General features: G+C 46.7%; 1 protein-coding gene across 1 annotated transcript in view; it reads right to left on the bottom strand.

Moving 5' to 3' along the window:
- ABHD10 (abhydrolase domain containing 10, depalmitoylase) overlaps positions 1 to 20437 on the bottom strand; it is a 173066-nt gene that overhangs the window by 85385 nt on the left and 67244 nt on the right. Inside the window, exon 3 of the mRNA XM_078657708.1 lies at positions 2254 to 2365. Within this exon, the coding sequence (XP_078513834.1) occupies positions 2254 to 2365 (112 nt within the window). The remainder of the gene's footprint in view (positions 1 to 2253; positions 2366 to 20437) is intronic.

Below are 20437 nucleotides of genomic sequence, written 5' to 3' on the forward strand. Positions count from 1 at the left end.
GTATGGTATCCAATTCGAATCTGATTCTCTGTGCATGTAATATGGGTTGTATGGTTGCTGACATATTGGGAATTGTGTGCGAGAGGAATCTTAATGTGTTCAAGTAGAGAATGTATGTGGAGCTTGTGATGGAGTAGAATTTAGAATTGCATTTTAAGGGAAACAGTTTGACAAATGTAGAAGGATGGAGACTTGCTCTTCTGTGCTTCTGTTTCTTGCTCAGATAAACATAGATCTCCAACTCACCCCTGCCTCCGAAGGACCATGTCCCATTTCACAGTTTCCTTTTCCTCTTAGAGGTCAATCTGGTGTTGTAAGAGATCAGCGATAATTACATGTATACTCTTTTATATTTCCTACCCGTCACCATGGACCAGTAAACAGTGTGAGCTAGCTTGATTGTGCTTTGTTGATTGGAGCTATGGAAAGGAATGCGTCTAGTCGCAACATCTTCAAAAGAGACGTTTATGTAGCTTGTGCTATGAAGTAAAAAGTTTCAGATCTACAAAAGTAATCCTTGGTGTTTGGGGGTGGCGGCTGGTTGGTGGGTGTGTATCTGGGGCTAGGGGTGTGTGGGGGTGGATGTGTGTTTCGATAAATACACAACAGATCGTAAATTGAAAGGACCAGAGACAACTTATTTTTCACTCATGATCTAAACTGGGATCTCAAATAGTTTTTAGAACGATCAGATCCTTTTTGTGTCTCAGGCGTTTGTGTGCTAAATCATTCGTGTATTTTTCTCTCATACTATTAGTTATTTTTGGCTAAATTATTTCAACGAAAATAATTGTATCCAAACAAGTGAGTACAATAGTAGTAAAATAATATGTAAAGTGAAAAAAACCTCGACACAAACAGAAGAAAAGACGCACTTCAAAGTATTTATTTCAGAACACAATACACACACAACTGGAAACACTCAAATTTGCAGGATAGACCTAAATAATAGATCCTTTGAAAATGGCTACTTATGTGTCATTATTGCTAACCTCGTTTAAAGTGATTTTAAGTTTTCTAAAATACCATAAGGAGCCCCTAAAGGCCACCTAGCAGCATATCTTGTGACATCAGCAAGGATGATGCTTGAGGCTTTGCGTCTACTGGCTTTACACTTTATTACAATAAGATGTTCTTTGATCCGGGAGTCATTTTAGACTTTATAGGAAAACGAAGACGATTGAAATATTCAGATTAAACAGACAGCTACCGAGCAAAGAGGTCTTTCATACCTTATGTTCCATAAAAGTCCTGATATATTGCCCTAAAAGAACTTCAACAGTCTGTAAATGTGAATACATTCACTCTAATTTGGTTCCTCAAGCAGTGAAGAGCTGTACAGTAGAGCCCATCACAATGTGAAAGAGAAGGCAAACACAGCCCTTCTGGGAAAGTCCATGGCTGCCGCTAAAAGAGGAACAGCTGTTACTGCATCATCCATGAGATGTCCCAGTCAATGAGATTTGCCAATAACTTGGAAATCATATCACACATTCACAAAGTGCTACTTCACTGACCTGTAGTCCAATAGACAAAATGGTTGGCTAGATTAATCTTGGTATCTTTTTTGCATGTTGTAATTTACACTGCTTCTGCAGGGTGAGTTGCTATTGTAAGGTTTATCGGTCTAAAAGAAGATCCACAGATACTGAAAAAAGTGTCACATGTAAACCTGCTTCTCCACAACGGCTCCCTTTCAAACCAAGAGCATAGCTGATCAATTCCTTAGTTTGAACTTTCTAGAGGTGCTAGCTAAGTGAAAGTAACAGCGTCAACATTATCCTGTGTATACGGTGATGCTCGCATGCGCTGTTTCCTGTTTAGCTTTTCTATTAGGGGGAGGGTAATAAGTGGGAAATTTCAGCCAAAAGTATTTTAGTGTTGCATTTTAATTCGACTGGGCAGCATTCAAAAACTGACAGAATATCTTGCACCCATACCTTTTATTTACTAGATCATTCACAAAAATGTAAATCATATCCATAAAAATGTGGGTCATGGCCCCATTTATAACCAACCCCAACTATTTTAAAATATCAAAAACATGATGAAATATTTTCAGAAAGTAAGTGTTTTTAGAGGGGTTTGGATAGCATGCTCTACTTGGAATGTAGCTTTAGAGCAAATGTATTTAAATTATAAAGAACTAGTCAATAAAAGTATTAATGCTAAGCAATAACTACAAACCAACATCTGTTTTTTTTGCATATATATACATTCAGAGCCTCAGTTGCAAATATATTTATTAGTAACCTGTGGTCCTTCTGAGAGTTCATCCAAAACAGACAGAACATCCTTCTTCCACCTTCCCACTGTACACTCTTTGATGTCACCTTCTGAACTGCCACATCCAGTATAATCAAATCTGTGAAATACAAATTTAGAAGTAATTACGACGTATGTAAAAACGACTCTGGCTTTAAGTGTACGAGTCATAAAATTAAAGATTAATTTATAAGCAATGCGGCCTGACATATCTTCTTTTAGCTTACAAATTACGGCAAACTTGTTTAAAGACACAAACCAAGCTTGCAAACAAAACAAATGTGTGTGAACTTCATGGCTAACTGCACTCACTACTAATGACTACCGTCACACAATATAGGGTAAATAACACAGACCTCAATTTTCCATCCGATGCCTCACTATAACTGAAAAGGTTGACATGTCCATCTGAAAGATGCAGAAGCCTAGATTACAGCATGCATGAGAAAAGCTATATACACACGATAGTGCTGACCTGCTTATACTTTTGGAAGTGCCTTCTTTTAAGGTTTTGCCCAAGCGCTGCTTGGAGGGACCTCTTGGAATCGCTCCGGGCTTTATTGGGAACTCCTGCATGTTTTGCACTGTTCCCAATGAGCCCTCGTGCAAGTGTGTCGTTTACCTAGCGGGAGCGAGTAGTGGCGCCATCTGTTAGCAATTATCGCGCTCGCTCCCGCAAAGTAAACGCTGTACAAGCCCTCAGCGTCTCAATTATTTGTTTGCCGCTTGTTATTATTACCATGCACCTGCTTAATAAGCAGCCACACACATACATGTTGGTTACTGAACTAATCCAGCTGTATACATTAGCAACACGTCCTTTTTCGAGGCCGACATTGCCCCCAAACACATGCTACCCTGGTTGCCTAAAAATGCGTCTTCCACAGCTGCTGCTTTCATTCCTCTACGCAGACAAATTACGTTGCTACCGCATGCATGTGGTGCCATTATTTATCCTCGTCTCCCGGGACGAGCACACATATTTCCTCTTGGCAGAGCTGACTTCGGCGGACAGCACACGCAGAAAAGGTGCATAGATTAATATGTTGCTAAAGATTGTGACCACCACCATTACTTAAAAACAAAAAAATTGCTATATTCACCCTGGTGGTCACAAGAGGCAAGAGAGCTTTGTAGGCTTCGTTCTATGACCAATGGAACTGTTTTCTCAAAATGAAAGGTACTTCTGTTTTGTCTAAGCTTAAAACCTTAAACTCAACCTTTCTCCTCTTGCACCCTGTAACATCCAGAATGTTTGTTATAAGGAGTTATCCATTTGTATTTATTTTTCAAATTTGATATAGTGCAAACTTGACCAGAGGGTACCAGAGCGCTTTACAATGCTTGCACAGACATCATTTACAAGGAATACACAAGAAAAATAGTAGGCATACATAGTAATATGCAAGAGGGTGGAATAGATAGATGGTCAATATAATTCAGATGTAGTGAGTAGATGTTGGAGGAATTAACTATTATTTCTAGACGTAGTAATGCTCAGGGTCTTTGACGGTTGGAGGGGAGGTGCATAGCTAAACACTTATAAGGACCCAAAGGGAAGACCTATTGGCTATGCCAATGCTTGGTCTGGTTTGCTATGCATTTTTATGCTCAGTCTATATGATTTTTCCCCAATTGAAAGCTGGATAAAATCAACATGTTCAAATTTTTCTTGCAGCTGCTGCAGATGGTGCATTCTTTAGCAAATGATGCAAAAAGACCTAACACAAAAGCAGGATACATTTAAATGCCCAATGGATATGATCATTGGCTAGTTTATCTTTCAGTCTACTCGTGCACACAAGCATGGAGTAGCAAACGGTTGTCTATTTTGCTCTGGATGTTTGGGACAAAGACAATCCCATTGTAGCACCACCACCAAGCCTTAAACATGGTATTCCAGGTGCTTCTAAGATTCTAACCCTTCATCTTTGCCTATTACACCCGTATCCACGGAGGACATCAGTCCTGCCCAACTCTCCCAACTTTGCTAATACAATACTAGTCTAGAGATTGGACGGCATACAAGAAAAAAAACAAGCATTGATGAAATTCATTTGGTTTCGCCAATGTGATTAAAAATAAGCTGTTTGTGTTGTAAGTTGTAGTTTGCTGAGTAGTTGTACAGTAGAAGTTATAGAAAGTCTGTTAAAGTGTTATGACTTGTTTATGTACAAAAGGTAATACATTGTGCTGTTACTAGTGGTATAGCGTGGGTAAGTAATAGCAACATTTTGAAAAATGAAAGAGTGAAATAACAGAATTGACGTAATAGCAATATCATTCTGACAACTTTTAGCCCCAGTGCCACTGCACCTGCTGCACCATTCAAATTAGGGCCTTATTGCCAGTAGGGTAACTGCACCTGTGACGGTCTTAAGTTCAGATTAAAAACAATAGATTCATTTCAAGAATATTTATTGGTTGTTTTCAGAAAATCAAACACAAAATAAGGCACATTCAATAAAGACGTAATACATTGATGATCACGTTTGAGGTGGTAATATGATAATCAATACATTTTAGTTTCGAGTTACATGTCATACACTGTGTTAGTATAGCCGTAGGGCTATAGGAGCCACCTTAGATAAGCCTCTATCATACAGTAAAGTAAAATACAAAATATATTTTATGAAGGAAAAAGAATACCATGCAATTACAGGTATACATCTATTGGACTAAAATATACAATGACAGTATTTACCTACTAGTGTAGTGTAGCGAACTTGTAAAAACAATAGATTTAACAAGCACATCGAAGTGCTGCACAAGTGAAAGATAAAAAATGAGTGATTACTGTCCTTTTCCAGTGGGAAATATGGTAAATGTGTACCGTCCCAGCGGTAATCTCAACGGATTTGTGTAAACTGCTGTGACTGTGGTTCATACAAAGTAATTGAAAAGTTTGGTTTCTGTCCATTTGTGACTGATGATTACACCAAACGTTTGCTGCACATCCCCGCGTCCTGTCTGCTTGCACATCGAACTCATTCAGCACACAACAAAAAATGTGTACTGGTTACCTATAGTAAAACTACATGCTACGAACAGTGCAATGTTTACCATCTGTCTGCCTGCCTACAATAAGTATAAAAAACAAATCGTGCCAGGTGTTTACTCTGTGCCTGTGTCTACTCACAATAATTTCTGAAAACAAATTGAGCAGTCTGTGTCTCTGACTGCACTAAGCATCTTCATTTCCACTAAGAAATTATACAAAAGGTGTATTGTTAAGAGTGTGTAGCAACAAGTGCACAGACTCACTGGGGAAAGAGACTAATTCATTTCACACAAACCACCAAATACCCACAAGATGGCAGGGACTATATTGTCAAATGTGGAAACAAAATTCTAAAATGACAATATACTAGGCCAAACTACTATACAGCATATAAAATATTGTAGGCACAACACTGAAGGGGAACCTATTACGAAACTAAATGTTTCAGGAATTTAATAGGAGCCAGTGCAATCAATAACCAAACAAGCATTTACAATGCAATGGTTTCGCCTTTGGAAAAGTTAGAGCTATTGGCATTGTAAATGACAACATTTGTATTTATGTGCTGGTTTTAAAAACAGTAAATAAATGGCATTGTCATTTACATTGCCATTAGCTTAATCTCTGCAGTCACTCTGCACTCCCTAGTCACTCTGCACTCCCTAGCACTCCCTAGTCACTCTGCACTCCCTAGCCCTCCCTAGTCACTTTGCACTCCCTAGTCACTTTGCACTCCCTAGTCACTTTGCACTCCCTAGTCACTTTGCACTCCCTAGTCACTTTGCACTCCCTAGCACTCTGCACTCCCTAGCACTCTGCACTCCCTAGCACTCTGCACTCCCTAGCACTTCCTAGTCACTCTGCACTGGTGAACAACCTTTACAACAAAACTTTTACAACGAACTACCATTACAACAAAACTTTTACAACGCAAACTATTACAACGCATAGCGCTTGGGGGCGCTCTAGGATAGGGAATAGGTTTAATGTACTATCCAACACCTTCCCTACTATCCACGGGGACTGGAGTTGGAATAGTAAATTAAACTATTCACTATCCAGCGCCCAAAAGCATTATGCTTTGTTATGGTATGCGTTGTAAAACTTGCGATGTAAAGGTAGGCGTTGTAAAAGTATGCGTTGTAACGTCATACATCCCTCTGCACTCCCTAATCACTCTGCACTCCCTAGTCACTCTGCACTCCCTCGCACTCCCTAGCACTCTGCACTCCCTTGCACTCAGCACTCCCTAGCATTCTGCAGTCACTCTGCACTCCCTAGCACTCCCTAGCATTCTGCAGTCACTCTGCACTCCCTAGCACTCCCTAGCATTCTGCAGTCACTCTGCACTCCCTAGCACTCTGCACTCCCTAGCACTCCCTAGCACTCTGCAGTCACTCTGCACTCCCTAGCACTCTACAGTCACTCTGCACTCCCTAGCACTCTGCACTCTCTAGTCACTCTGCACTCTGCACCGTGCCATACCCGGCTGCACCGCAGCTCGCACATAGCCTGGCCAGGGAGGCTAGGGGACAATAAAATGGCGCGGGGGTTCTGAACCCCCGCCGGGCACTACCACGTGAATCTAATGCCTCTTTAGTTGGTCGCTGCCCGCTTCCCTACGACATGACCCCGACTGGGAGCCTGCCCAGCGTGGGCCAGGGGGGGACCTCTCCACCTCCCTACCGCCGGAGATGGGGGAGGGTGGCCCGAGGCAATGTAGTCTACCCGGCCCGCTGCCACACGGCAGAGCCACAAAGGCCACCCCCCCCAACCGGAGTGGGCCGGCGCCCAAGCCGGGGAGACCACCAGGTAACTGGTGCTCCTCGAATGGGGAGTGTGAACTCCTTGCCCGCCAACTACTCGGAGCACCAGCCAGAATAGGGAGAAGGTAGCTGGGTGGTACCGCTGGTCCCCCTTTTGCCTGCTGAAATGAGCCTACGAAATGGAGCCTGTAGGGTCAAGGGTAAAGTGAACAGTACCCTGGACGTGGACAATGGATTCACGGCTCGCTAAACAGCTTCCCGCCGAAAAGTACAACTTAGCACAGACTCCTCTAAAGCGTGGAGAACCCACAAAGCCATCCCACCCGCTTCTGGGCCTCTCCATGCGTCTGGCACCCTATTCAGGTCTGGCATGTTCAAATATTACTTGGTGCGAGTGCCCCGAGTGGCTAAACGCACGCGCTCACCCCCACCGCCCCCGATTGCCTTCTGTGCCTGGAGGGGGGGGAACGCCAACAGCGCCGCACTTGTCAAGTATATAAACAAACTATTAACCTGATACTAGTTCAACATGAAACTCCATTATTCAAAGTGCCTTGTTCATTTAGTGAGACTGAAGCACGGCAATGCTTAATCTCGTGACTGTTGGTAAATCTCTTGTTCCTACTAATATATCATTTGCTTCTCGTGGCATCAATCCCTTCAGATTTAAAGGAATGGAAGTGCTGGTCATTTGCTTACATGCCACATTTTCTCTCCCAATCCTTAGATTTTCACACAATTAATGAAGCTGAAATCAGGGGATTGCAACGAACCAAGCATGAAGCAAAGATTGATTACAACAGATAAAGTGGCCAACTAGGCACCACTTTGGAGAACTAAGCAGTATTACAGCGGTCCATGATATATTAAAAGCATCAGTTACAGATTTGCTCCTAGGGCATTTTAAAGCCAATTGCTGCAGCGATTCTCATAAGTGCGCAGTTAGTGCAAAAAGTGTTGAGCAAATTAGAATCAAAGAAACCCCCGTGCTTCCAGAAACTCTAGCCCCTAAGTAAGCGAGTATATGCAGCTCACCGTCCTCATTCCGCCTGAAAAGGCAATGAGGAGTGATTTAAACACATAAAAGAAAAACATAATCACATATTCAATGACTTGTTCACCAGCACGCGCTCACCCCCGCCGCCCCAGATTGCCTTCTGTGCCTGGAGGGGGGGGGGGAAGCCAACAGCGCCGCACTTGTCCGCCATGCCCCGAAGAGCCGCTCAACCAGGGAAAAGTCACCCGTGACTCTGCCAGTGTGCTCCGCTCTGCAGGATGCAAAAAGCATTGGCCCCTCACGCCGCCCACGCCTTCTAAACCCGCGTACCCCGCCGCTACTTGGTAGTGAACTGGGTCATTTGTGACCCCCCTAGACCGCGACACATAACCTCGACGTGGGGTGGGGGTCTGTACAATGGGAGCCTCGCCCCCTCCCCTCCGTGCAAGCCCCCCCAGGCAATGGCCTTTTGGTTGCCGCATCGAGATGAAGGAGGGGCGGGAGTGGCAAACTGAGGACTCACCGCAAGGAAGAACTCCCGGACCCCAAAAGGCAGCACGAAACGGCAGACGGCGTGTGCCGCAAGGCAGTGGCCGCCAGGAGAGATCGACCCGCCCGCCCCAGCTCCACGAAAAAATTTCGCCCGCATGGCCGAGAAAAATAAATAAATAAACAACCGCCGCATGACGAGCGCAAGGGGGCGCGATGAGTAAAAATCGCGGGAACGCCCACGAATCTGCTCCGCAATTGACGGACAGATCTCTGTTCCAATGGCTAGCCTTCATTTATGGAGCTAGCCAATGGAACAGAGGGCGGATTCCCAAGCCACATACTGTAAACATTAGATTTCGCCTGCGCCGAAAAGGTTCGACGAGGCGAAACCTAGAAAGGCAACCAAAGTGTTTAAACATGTTAACTGATCGGGGTCTTGAAAACCTGACGAGAAGTGCACTGTGGGATGTGTGGTGGAGGAGTATGGCGTCTGGTCGAGAGACTGGCATTTGGGTGAGTGGTTTTCCAAAGAAGCTGGCAGATGAGTCAGAGGAGGTGAAGCAGCCTGTGCCTGATGGTGTGGTTGGTGTGGTAACAAAAGGCTCCTCTCCTGTCACCCTTATGCAGTGGTGAAGAGAAAAGAAGGAGAAGGTGAAGGTGTCCTTGCAGGGGGATTGGGCAGTGGAGATAACACTGATGTGGGACATTCTTTCCAATAGATGCAGGTTATGAGACAATTTGCTTTCATATTTTGGCATACACATCTGTGTACTATGTCACTTATCTTATTTGGACATACAATATTTTATCGTCCATTATTTTTGCCCTCTTCACATATCTGTGGATCCTGGAGGTCACAGCTGTTTTCCAAGCTTCCTAACTTGACCACGGTATTTCTCACCTGTGAAAGCTGTGAGCTCTTTCAAGCACAATATTTATTTCTTCTCCTAAAAACGTAGTGTTTTGCATTTTGGTTACTTAGGCTCGGGATGAAGACAGCGAGCACAGCTAGAAGAAGGGAAGGGGGACCAGAGCCTAATGGGTGATTTGAACTCATGTCCGATATTAGTCACTTATGATCCCTGTACTAACTATACATAATGTAATGCCAGTGCACGCCACAATCTGCTTCCTGGCTTGTTCAGAGAAGCCAGACCCTTGCCTCAGCTGAAAGCCAGTGACAGCTTTGCAGACAGCGCTGATATGATAGGCTTAAGCACGGTCTGAGTGCCTGGTTATAAAGCTAGTCAATGAGCCTTGAGGGAGACAAATGTAGATGAAATTGCAGAAGGTGAGATATGCCACGGCCAGCACTCATTAGCAAAACCCAGTGGTCATTCTGGAGAAGTGAGGGTTTAACACAGAAAGAGGGCTGTAGATTGACACCCTTTAGCACCATGAAATAACTAAAGAGTAAAGCAGTAGTGAAAATAAATGTTAACATAGGACAGACCACTTTAATCTCTGCAGAGAGTTGGCTTGGTTCTAGAGCATAGATATATGTTATCCTCAATGTAAATCTGAATACCTTTTATGCTGGTGTGAAAACTCCGGATTATGAGAGAACTGGTTTGTGTGTAAGACTGATCCTGCGTAATGTTCGCTACCCATTATATTGAGTGATTTTGTACCTATCTCGTACTCTGCACTATGAAGAAGAAAGATTTGCGATTATCATCCACCAATCTTCCTTGCTGTCAAAGGAGGTGAACTGCATCACACCGACAGGCCCAAAAATAGGGAGACGTTACTCTCTAATTGCCAAGTACCTTTACAACAGGCTAGGAATTTGATTTTTAACAAATTTTGAGATTTTTTAAAAAGCAAAAAAGTTAGGGAACCTTTTTGAAATTTTGTGAATCTCAAATCCTGCTGCTTCCTTGATAAAACGAGCATCACAGTAGCGGAGAGGATGTGGCTCAGCCGCCAGAGCTCCTGACTCGAGGGCTGGGGACCCTGGTTTTAGTCTCAGCGGCGCAACATCCTGTGATTCTGGGCAAATCACTTAATCTCTCTGGATGAGTTGCTCTATATAAATCTGCTGCAAGATAAAAAAAGCAAAAAGAGGTACAAATTTATGAAAAAATGCTTCCAGCAATTCGGATGTTAACAGTATTTGGGCTACGGAGAAACTGATAAGAGAAGCAGATGAGGAACAAGCAATGGTAAATGCAGGAAAATATTCTACAGCCAACAGGAATGGAGGAAAAGTAAGAGGCAAGCTCAGGAACCAATGAAAAGCCAGCATAATAGAGAAGGGGCGGGGTGCAAACCCCTTTTAAGTTTATATAAAAACAATAGCTTTCACAAGCACAGCGCAAACGCTGTACAGGAGAAATCTAAAAAGGTTTCCGTAGTAGTAAGTGGTAAACATGATTAGGGGTCAAATGGTTGTGGCAAAGTGGATATGGCCTTTTGACCTTGCTGCTGTTAGGAAAATTATAGCAACATTGTGAAGTACAATCATGGAAGGGTAGACTGTTTTGCGGAAATGGCATTGGAGAAACCAGGTCTAGAAAGATGGGACTGCCCAGAGGGTCACAGTGTGGAGAGTACCGGGTCTAAGGGGGTGAGAGAATTGCAGGTCTCTGTGCAGGAAAGTAGTGGAACTCGCTTGCTGGTATATAAGAGAAGTAGAGAAAAGCAAATATTCTTTGGAAAGATGTGCTATTCCAGATGAAAAGAGAGCAGTAAGGCTTATCCCGGAGGCAATGTGTAAAGCGGTTGCGCAACACACACACACAGCAGCAACACACTAGGTACACCACAAAAAGGAACTCCACACAAGGTTATATATAAAAATAGCCTTTGTATTACCATAAACACATTAGATCATAATCACACAGGTACACTGTGCCAACAGGCACTGGGCAGTATTTACAGGGGATTATATACACAGGACAGGGCCAAGGTGGCCTCTGTCAGCACTTAGTAGAAATAGCACTTAGAACATAGAGTACTTGTAGCACAAAATAACAATTGTAGAACACAACCAGTAACCACTGGTAAAAGGTAGGTACACACTACGCAATACTAATCACCTTCGGCATAGATCCCGCAGGGAACCATAAACTCACTAGTATAACCTATACTAGGCAAACCAACCTCCTCAGCATAAAAACACAGTTAGAGGTATCACAGGCATAAAGGCATTGCACATTACGCATAAATCACATTAGGCAGTTATCATCATAAACACAGTAGGCAATCACCTTGCGCCAAAATCACATAGGATACTGACCCCAGGGCAACTGGCCTTCCACAGGGGCTCAAACGCCCTTTGTTCAACAGTGTCAGGGCAGGCGGTGCAGGCAGCCACAAGAAGAGTGCGCAAGAGTTTAGGCCTAAACGTGGCAGCTGCCCACTACTTGCTGGCCAGCTGTAAAGTTACCAAGATGTGCACAGCCTAAACGTTGCAGCTGCCCTCTAATTGCTGGGCATCTGGGGAACTGCGCATGGGCACCAGCATGCCTCCTGGCTCACCTCCGGGGCTCCTAAGGAAACAAGAGTGCCCCCAAAACACTGTGGGAGCCTCGCAGGCTCTAATTCTCACAATGCGCAATACGTGGGAGCCTCGTGGGCTCTGAACCCAACAATGCCCCTGGGAGCCTTGTGGGCTCCAAATACAACCAATTAAATAATGCGGTCAAACAACGTTGGAGCCCCGTGGGCTCTAAATTACCTAATGCCACCACAACGTTGGAGGTTCTCGGGCTCTGACTACAACAATGCCAGTTGGAGCTTCGTGGGCTCCAGATACAGCTATGCCGCTAACACAACAATGGAGCCACTAGGCTCTGAATTCAAAATGCCCCAATTACAGTTGGAGCGGCCCGCTGCCTTCCGGGGCCGCTCAACAAACCAGGCTGCTCCCACCAAGAAGCCCTCACTCAGCGGCTTCTGCTCGTAACACGGGGAGGCTCTGATGTACCGGCCAGCTTCCTCTTGCTGCAGCGGTGTTACAGGGCTCTCCTCACACCACGGCAGCGCCGGCAGCACTTCTCCTTCCCACGGATGCACTCCGGGGCTCTTGACCGGCGCGCCTCTCTCGGTGGGGCCACAGGAGCGCGGGGTGGGCTCCCGTCCGCTTCCTTGTTCTTCTCCCGAGGGCCGCGCTGGGATTGGGCGGCCTCCCCAGCTTCCGTGTGGCCCGCCCCCAACCAGGCGATGGGGCCTGTGTTCTGGGTCGCTCTGATAGCGGCCTGGCGTGAGTCCTGCAATGCGGCTCGGGCTGTGGCAGTGATGCGGGCAATACGGGGTAGGCTCCCATTTTAAGGACACAGTCCCTGGCGGGGTGGGCACCCGCTAGGGGTATAAACCTGGCAGTAAGGTCCCTGGCGGGGTGGGCACCCGCTAGAGATATAAAATCCGGCAAATGAGCGGGGTGGGCACCCGTCCCGAAATCGACGGACAGGGGGATCCCCACGCCGGGGAATCCCTCAGATAGGGGATCGCCGCTCCAGCGATGCAACGTGCTATTTTCTAAAGGGGGAGGCCAGCGCTTCCCAGGTGCTGGCAGGCCAAAAACCGTCCAAAACTCCAAAAATGAAATGAAGAAGGCAGGGGGGCAAAGGCTGGGCCCAGGGGCCAGCTCACAGGGCCCTCCAGCAGGGAGGCTGTCCCCAGTGGCGGTTCCTCCTGGCGCCCAGCAGCAGCAGGCCCCCCTCCTAGGTTAGGAACAGTGAGAACATTTTACATGGGGTCACAGCCCCTTTTTTACATACATTTCCTTTTTCTGGAGGGTGCAGGGTAGGGGAAAAACCAGACGCAGCTGGTTCTGGAGCACTTTGTTGTGCTCAGCCCCTCTCCCCATTCACAGGACAGGCTAGGGACATCAGTCGCACCACATGGGGCAGAGCCAGCATTGTGTAGGGAAGGCCTAGCCTTATTCATGTCCCAGGTGCACTCCTCCCTTCCATCAACATGCAGATCTCTCCATTCACCACCGGGGAAGACCCATCCTGACTCTTGGAGCCAGGCTCTCCAGCCAGCTCAAGCCAATTACAAGCCAGACAGTCATCAAAGTCATAATCTATGAATAATCCCCGCATATGTGCGGGATCCCGTAGCATATAGAAAATACATATAAATATATATGTATATATATGTGAAAACATATATTTGCAGCCTAAAACATTTCCCAACTGGCAAAATTGCCGCAAAATTAAATAAATTAGCATACACACAGTAGTACTCTCCCAACCCCTAAGGAAGTAAGAGAGAGCAGTAAACATTTGCATACAGCAATGCTTTATTGCCATAGGAAAAACCTGTAATTGCAGGCATTTGCCAGTAGGCTGCAGTAGAGTATAAAGCAACAAAGAAAACTGACACCTTGCCTTTAAGGCATTAGAGTAGGGGTACCGTGCCTTTAAGACCTGAAGGCGACCCCCTGCTCCCATGGTGCACCACAGGTGGCAGTTGGGTCAGTTCTTTTTGGAGGTGCATAACACCGGAGTAGATCCACAGTAAACATCTCATAACTTTATGAACATGCTCGTCCGGGGAGGTGGGCGGGAGCTTATGACTTTCATGAGTATACCCCTGGATGAGAACTAGGATTACGGGTGAGTAACTAATCCTTCTCATCCAGGGGATACTCATCAATAGTCATGATCTATGAATAGATTAGCAAGCTCAAACCCAAAGTCTCGTGGACGAGCAGGAAATAATATATCAAAGACTGAGTAAGTTACACATTGCAAATACATCTTATGCAAATAAGTTCCTTACAGAGGCCTGCCCTACTCGGGCATCGGCCTGAGTATCTGAGTCCAGGCAATAATGGCGGGTAAAGGTATTATTATTATTATTTGACATTTATTGAGCGCACAGCTACCCCCAACGGGGGTGTCCCGGCGCTGAGGAATGCAGGAAGGAGTGGCCGTTGCTTATTTATATTATTGACATTAGTGGGCTGAGAATAAAAAGGTTTTCAGTTTGCCCCTGAACTGAGATTCAGTGTCAGTCATCCTGAGACTGATGGGCAGAGAGTTCCACAGTTTAGATACTGCCACTGTGAAGGCTCTACCACCCTTTCTCGCAAAACGAAATCGGGGAGTTGACAGCAGGTGAAGGTGATTCGATCTGAGGTTAAGAGTGGAGTGCACTGGTTTTAGTCTGAGGCTCAGGTATTTCGGGCCTTTCCCCTTAAGAGCTCTAAAGGCGAGTGTCAGGGCCTTGAATTTAATGCGGGCCGTGATCGGTAGCCAGTGCAATTTCTTCAAGTGGGGGGAGATTGAGTGACGATAAGGGACTTTGCAAATCAGCCTGGCAGCAGCTTTCTGCACAATTTGCAGTCTGTGAAGCAGGTAGGCGGGAAGTCCCACGTACAGACTATTCGCGTAGTCTAGGTGTGACGTGATAAGAGCATGTGTCACTGTTTTTAGAGCTTCCTTGGGAAGAAAGGGGGAGATTTTTCTTATCATATGAAGTTTCCCAAAGCATGCTGAGGTGACTTTCTGAATCTGAGTCTTAAAAGATAGGTCGTTATCGAATTGAACTCCGAGATTGCGGGCCCCCCTCACCGGAGCCGGTGGAGGGTTAAGTTCCCTAGGCCACCATGTAGAGGGGGGTAGGGGAATTGTCTGATTGAAGAATAGCACCTCAGTCTTTTCCGTATTTAATTTTAACGTGTTTGAGGTCATCCAAGCCACGATGTTGGAAAGACAGCTTCTGAAATTGTCGAAACCTGAGGGTGAGTGATCTTTAAAAGAAAATATAAGCTGAGTGTCGTCAGCGTACGATATCACTCTTACCCCCAAGGACTCGATTACCTTTGCTAGGGGAGCAACATAGATATTGAAAAAGAGGGGGCTGAGAGCAGAGCCCTGGGGTACCCCGCAGTCAAGTGGTTTCCTGTCTCTGGACCAGAACGGGCGGCACCAGACTTGTTGTGTGCGGCCTGTAAGGAAGGAAGAGATCCAGGCCAGAGGGGTGCCGTGAATCCCCATGTCACGGAGTCTCCCCAAGAGGATGGCGTGGGAGACCGTGTCGAAGGCTGCAGACAGGTCGAGGAGCACTAACATAGCCACCTCTCCCCTGTCCACAGTCTCCCGCACGGTCTCCGCCACCTCTAGTAGTGCCGTCTCAGTGCTGTAACCGGTCCTAAAACCGGATTGAGAGTCATGCAGCAGGTCCTGGTTCTCAATAAAGTCTGCTAGTTGTTCCTGTACTATTTTTTCCAAAATTTTGGCCGGTTTTGGAAGCAGGGAAATCGGGCGGTAATTACTGAGAACAGCAGGGTCCGCATCAGGTTTCTTTAAGAGGGGGCCGAGAATTGCCTGCTTCCAGATGTCCGGAAATTGTCCTGTTCTAAGGGAGGAGTTCCATATTGATAACAGGGGATTCACAATCGCAGGAGCAACTGTGGCGAAAACGTGAGCAGGCATCAGATCCAGGGGGGAGCCTGATTTGCATAGATGGAGTTTGCATAGTGCAGAATCTAAGGTGATGGGTTTGAACGCCATGAGTCTCTTGTCCTCGGGGCTGATGTCAGTGAGGGGGGTGACATCCGTAGCAGGGCTAAGTCCTATGTTAAAAGTAGCATAGATGAGAGAAATTTTCTCATGAAAGAAATTGGATAATTTGTCGCAGAGTTCTTGACACGGCTCTGTCTTTTGTAGAAGGGCCGAGGGGTTAGTGAAGTTTTTTACAACTTGGAAGAGTGCCTTGGCGCTGTTATCTGCCGCTTTGATTTTACTAGCAAAGTATTCTCTCATGGTCGTTTGCTTAAGTTTATTGAAATTTTTTAGTGCCCCTCTGTACGTTGTTTTGGCACCTGGATCATAGGCACGACGCCAGAGGCGTTCGAGCTTTTTGCATTTGCTTTTTTCTTCCCGCAGCAACTGTGAGAACCAGGGAGCAGAGGGCTTGGATCTGGCTGAAGAGAGGGTAGTGAGGGGGGCGATATTTTCAATGGCCGTGGTGATGTATTGATTTAGGTTAGCCACATCCTCATTGATATTGGCGGAGGGATGCCATTCAAGTTTGGCTAAGACGGGCTCGAGGTCCTCAAGTGTTACTTTAAACCACTTTCTACCCGTCCTCTCTGGCCTACAAACTGAGGTCAGAGTCGTGGCAAGTTTTAGGTTAAAAGGGATGGTAAAATGGTCCGACCAAGTCACAGGGAGAGGGGTACCCGTGGAGAGACCAGGTAGGTTGGTAAAGACCAGATCTAGCGTGTGCCCTGCAGAGTGTGTGGGGCCAACAACTTTCTGCAAGAGGTTAAAGCCCTCCAAGGTCTCTACCAAGGAACAAGCCTTAGTGCAGTTACTGTCGTCTACATGTAGATTAAAATCCCCCAAGACAGTAAAGTGCGAGTGTTTTAATGAGAGGTCAGCTAACCTAGACATTAATTCGGTCATATGAGTGGGGGGGGGGGGTATTCGGGGGGTTGTAGATGAGTACCCCTGCACAAATGAGGAAAGCTGCCTCGGAAATGCAAAAGTACATAGCTTCAATGGGGCCCAAGTTGTCCAGTCTCCTATAGGAGATTGTCCAGTGGGCTCGGAGAATAATAGCTATTCCTCCTCCTGTCTTAGGACCCGATCTATCAAGCCCGGCAAATTGATAGTTCGGCGGGACAGCTAGGGCGATATCGGGCTGTGAGTACTCTTTGGTCCAAGTTTCCGTGAGAAACAACATGTCCCAGGCATTCGTTGAGAGGGAGAGCCAGATGTCATTAGCGTGTATGCACAGACCGCCAAGTTGCCGCTTTACAAATTTCAGAAATAAGAACATTACGGAGGAGAGCTGTAGTGGAAGCTTTCCCTCTAGTAGAATGTGCATGTGGTTTACCCTGTAAGGTCTTGTTAGCTAGTTGGTAAGCTAAAGCGATACAGGAGACAATCCAGAGAGAAATGGACCGTTTTGAGGCTGACAGGCCAGTATTAGTGCTGCCATAATTAACAAAAAGCCGATCAGACTTTCTAAGTGGAAGGGTTTTAGCCAAGTAGAACTTCAGGACCCTCCGGAGATCTAGAGTGTAATGACCTCTCTGGAGGAGTAGAAGCTTGAGGAAAAAAGGTAGGTAAGGTAATAGTCTGGTTGATATGAAAGTCTGAGACTACCTTAGGCAGAAAACCTGGGTGCGTTCGTAGGACCACCCTGTTGGCATGAAAAACTGTGTAAGGTTCATTACAACAAAGGCCTGGATTTCGCTGACCCTACGGGCAGAGGTAATCGCCCCTAAAAAAGCAGCTTTCCAGGACAAATGCTGCAAAGAAGCCTTATGGATAGGCTCGAACGGAGCACTTATCAGTTTAGTCAGGACGATATTAAGCTCCCAGGGAGGGGAGGGGGACCTCACCGGTGGGAAGACTTTCTTAAGCCCTTCTAGGAAATCTTTAACTACAGGCATAAGGAAGAAAGATGTTTGAGAAGGTGACTTCTTATATGCCTTAATGACAGCTAAATGAACCCTGATGGGAGGGATATTTTAGGCCTGATCTCGCTAAATGCAACAGATAAGGCAGAATCACCTGCTCTTGACCATGTACCGGGTCGAGAGATTGTTCATGACACCATAAGAAAAACCTATTCCACGTGAAAGCATATGACTTCCTAGTGGAGGGTCGTTTTGCTTCTTTAAGAATGTTCATACAGTCTGCTGGGAGGTCTAGGTGTCCATACTGGATGACCTCAGGAGCCATGCCGTCAAGCGCAGGGAGGGGAGGTTGGGGTGAAACACCTTCCCCTGGTCCTTGGATAACAAGTCTGGACAGCAAGGAAGTCGCCGGTGCGGGACCTCCGACAGCTGTAGAAGATCGGGGTACCACCACTGGCGTGGCCACTCTGGCGCTATCAGGATCATCCTGGTGTTGGTCCTGTAGAATTTCTGGATCACCGCCGGGATCAGAGGCAGGGGAGGAAAGGCGTAGAGTAATGTCTGCGACCAGCTGTTCAAAAGTCCGTTCCCCAGTGATCCCTGTTGGGGGAACCTAGACGCGAAGACGGGACATTTTGCATTGGCCGCGTCTGCGAACAGGTCTATGTCCGGTACGCCCCAGCGCAGAAAAACCTCCTGCATGACTTCCTCGTTGAGCACCCAATCGTGCGCTTCTACAAAGTCTCTGCTTAGGCAGTCTGCTTGGACGTTTTGAAGTCCTGGTAGATGAACTGCCATGATGGAAAGGCCCCTTGCCAGGAGCCAGTGCCAGATGGATTGTGCTTCCGGAGACAAGACTCTTGACCTCTCGCCTCCCTGCTTGTTCGATAGAACATAGTTGTTGTGTTGTCCGTCTGAATCTGAAGGTAGTTGGTGTGCAGAGAAGGGTAAAGAGACTTGAGAGCCAGATGAACTGCTCGAAGCTCCATGAAGTTGATATGGTAGCCTTGCTCTACTTCGGACCAGAGGCCTTGAACTTGGAGCTTGTCCATGTGAGCACCCCAACCTTGAAGGGAGGCATCCGTGACAAGTGACTGAGATGGAGGAGGACGATGGAATGGAACCCCCCGGAGGAGATTGGTCCGTTTCAACCACCATCTTATTGAGTCCCTGGCTTCGTGAGGAAGCAAGACACGGTCTTCCCAGTGACCCGATCTCTGAGACCATTGGTCCTCGAGGGCTTGCTGCAGAGGCCTCATGTGACGGCGAGCATTGGGTACAATGTAGATGCACGAGGTCATCGACCCCAGGAGAGAGGACACTTGTCAGGCTGTGGGGGCGTGAATGTCGAGTAGATGGCGACCCTTCAGGAGCATAGATGACAACCTCTCCTCCGAAGGGCACGCGCTTGCCTGTACCAAGTCCAGGGAAGCGCCCAGGTAGTGAATCCGTTGGGAAGGATTGAGTACGGACTTCTTTAGATTGACCTGAAGACACAACGAGTCCATCATTTTGAGGCAGATGGTTCTGAAGCAGAGTCGGAGTGGAACTTTTCAACAGCCAATCGTCTAGATATGGATAGACGAAGATCTTTCTTTTGCGAAGAAAAGCAGCCACTACTGCCATGCACTTTGAGAATGTCCGAGGTGCAGATTTCAGGCCAAACTGAAGCACTCGATACTGGTAGTGATGGCGTCCGAACTGAAACCTTAGAAATTTTCGGTGCTTCACTGACACTGGTATGTGGAAGTAAGCGTCCTGCAGGTCGATGGCACACATCCAGTCTCCCTGATGGAGATGCGGGAAGATCTGGTGCAGGGCGGGCATGCAGAACTTTTCTCTTTGGATGAATTTGTTCAGTAGCCGTAGATCCAGAATGGGCCTGTATTCTTTGACTGTTCCTCTTTTTTGAACCAAAAAATACCGGGAGTAGACTCTTTGGTTTCTTTGCATGGGAGGAACCTCCTCTATGGCCATCTTTTTGAGGAGGACGGAGACTTCGTCTTGCAGCAGTTGACTGTGGAATCGGGGAAGGCGCTTTGCCTGAAGGAGGACCTGCGGGGGGGGGGGGGATTTGAACCTCAGCAAGTAACCATGCTGCACAATATTCAGCACCCATCTGTCCTTTGTTATGGATCTCCAATCTGCCAAATGTTGAGAAACACTGGAGTGGCGAACAGTCGTGGAGGAAGCAACGGCTCAGGGCTTGGGAGGCTGCTTGGAGGCAGACTGCTGTTTGTTATTGTTGCCTCTGCCAGGACGTCGCTGCTGGAACTGCATTTTCTGCTGAGACTGGGATGTCCACTGAGGGGTTTGAACCCCCTGCTGAAAAGACCTCCTGTCTCCTGGCGAAAGTGCTTCTTGAATTCCTTGCGCTTCTCTAAGCCCCGATTTCATTTTGGACATTTCGTCGTCCGCATGTGTCCCGAAAAGAGAAGTACCATTGAAGGGGAGGTTCAATATCTTTTTCTGGGCATCCGGCTTGAGTCCTGTCAGGCGGAGCCAGGCCGAACGACGTGAGCAAATTCCATGTGAGTAGCCATGGGCCGCAAGTTCAGAGGCATCTACTGCGGTGCTGTTGACCTGAT

Source organism: Lissotriton helveticus, chromosome 8 (assembly GCF_964261635.1).
Source record: "Lissotriton helveticus chromosome 8, aLisHel1.1, whole genome shotgun sequence".
In the NCBI taxonomy this organism is placed as follows: domain Eukaryota; kingdom Metazoa; phylum Chordata; class Amphibia; order Caudata; family Salamandridae; genus Lissotriton; species Lissotriton helveticus.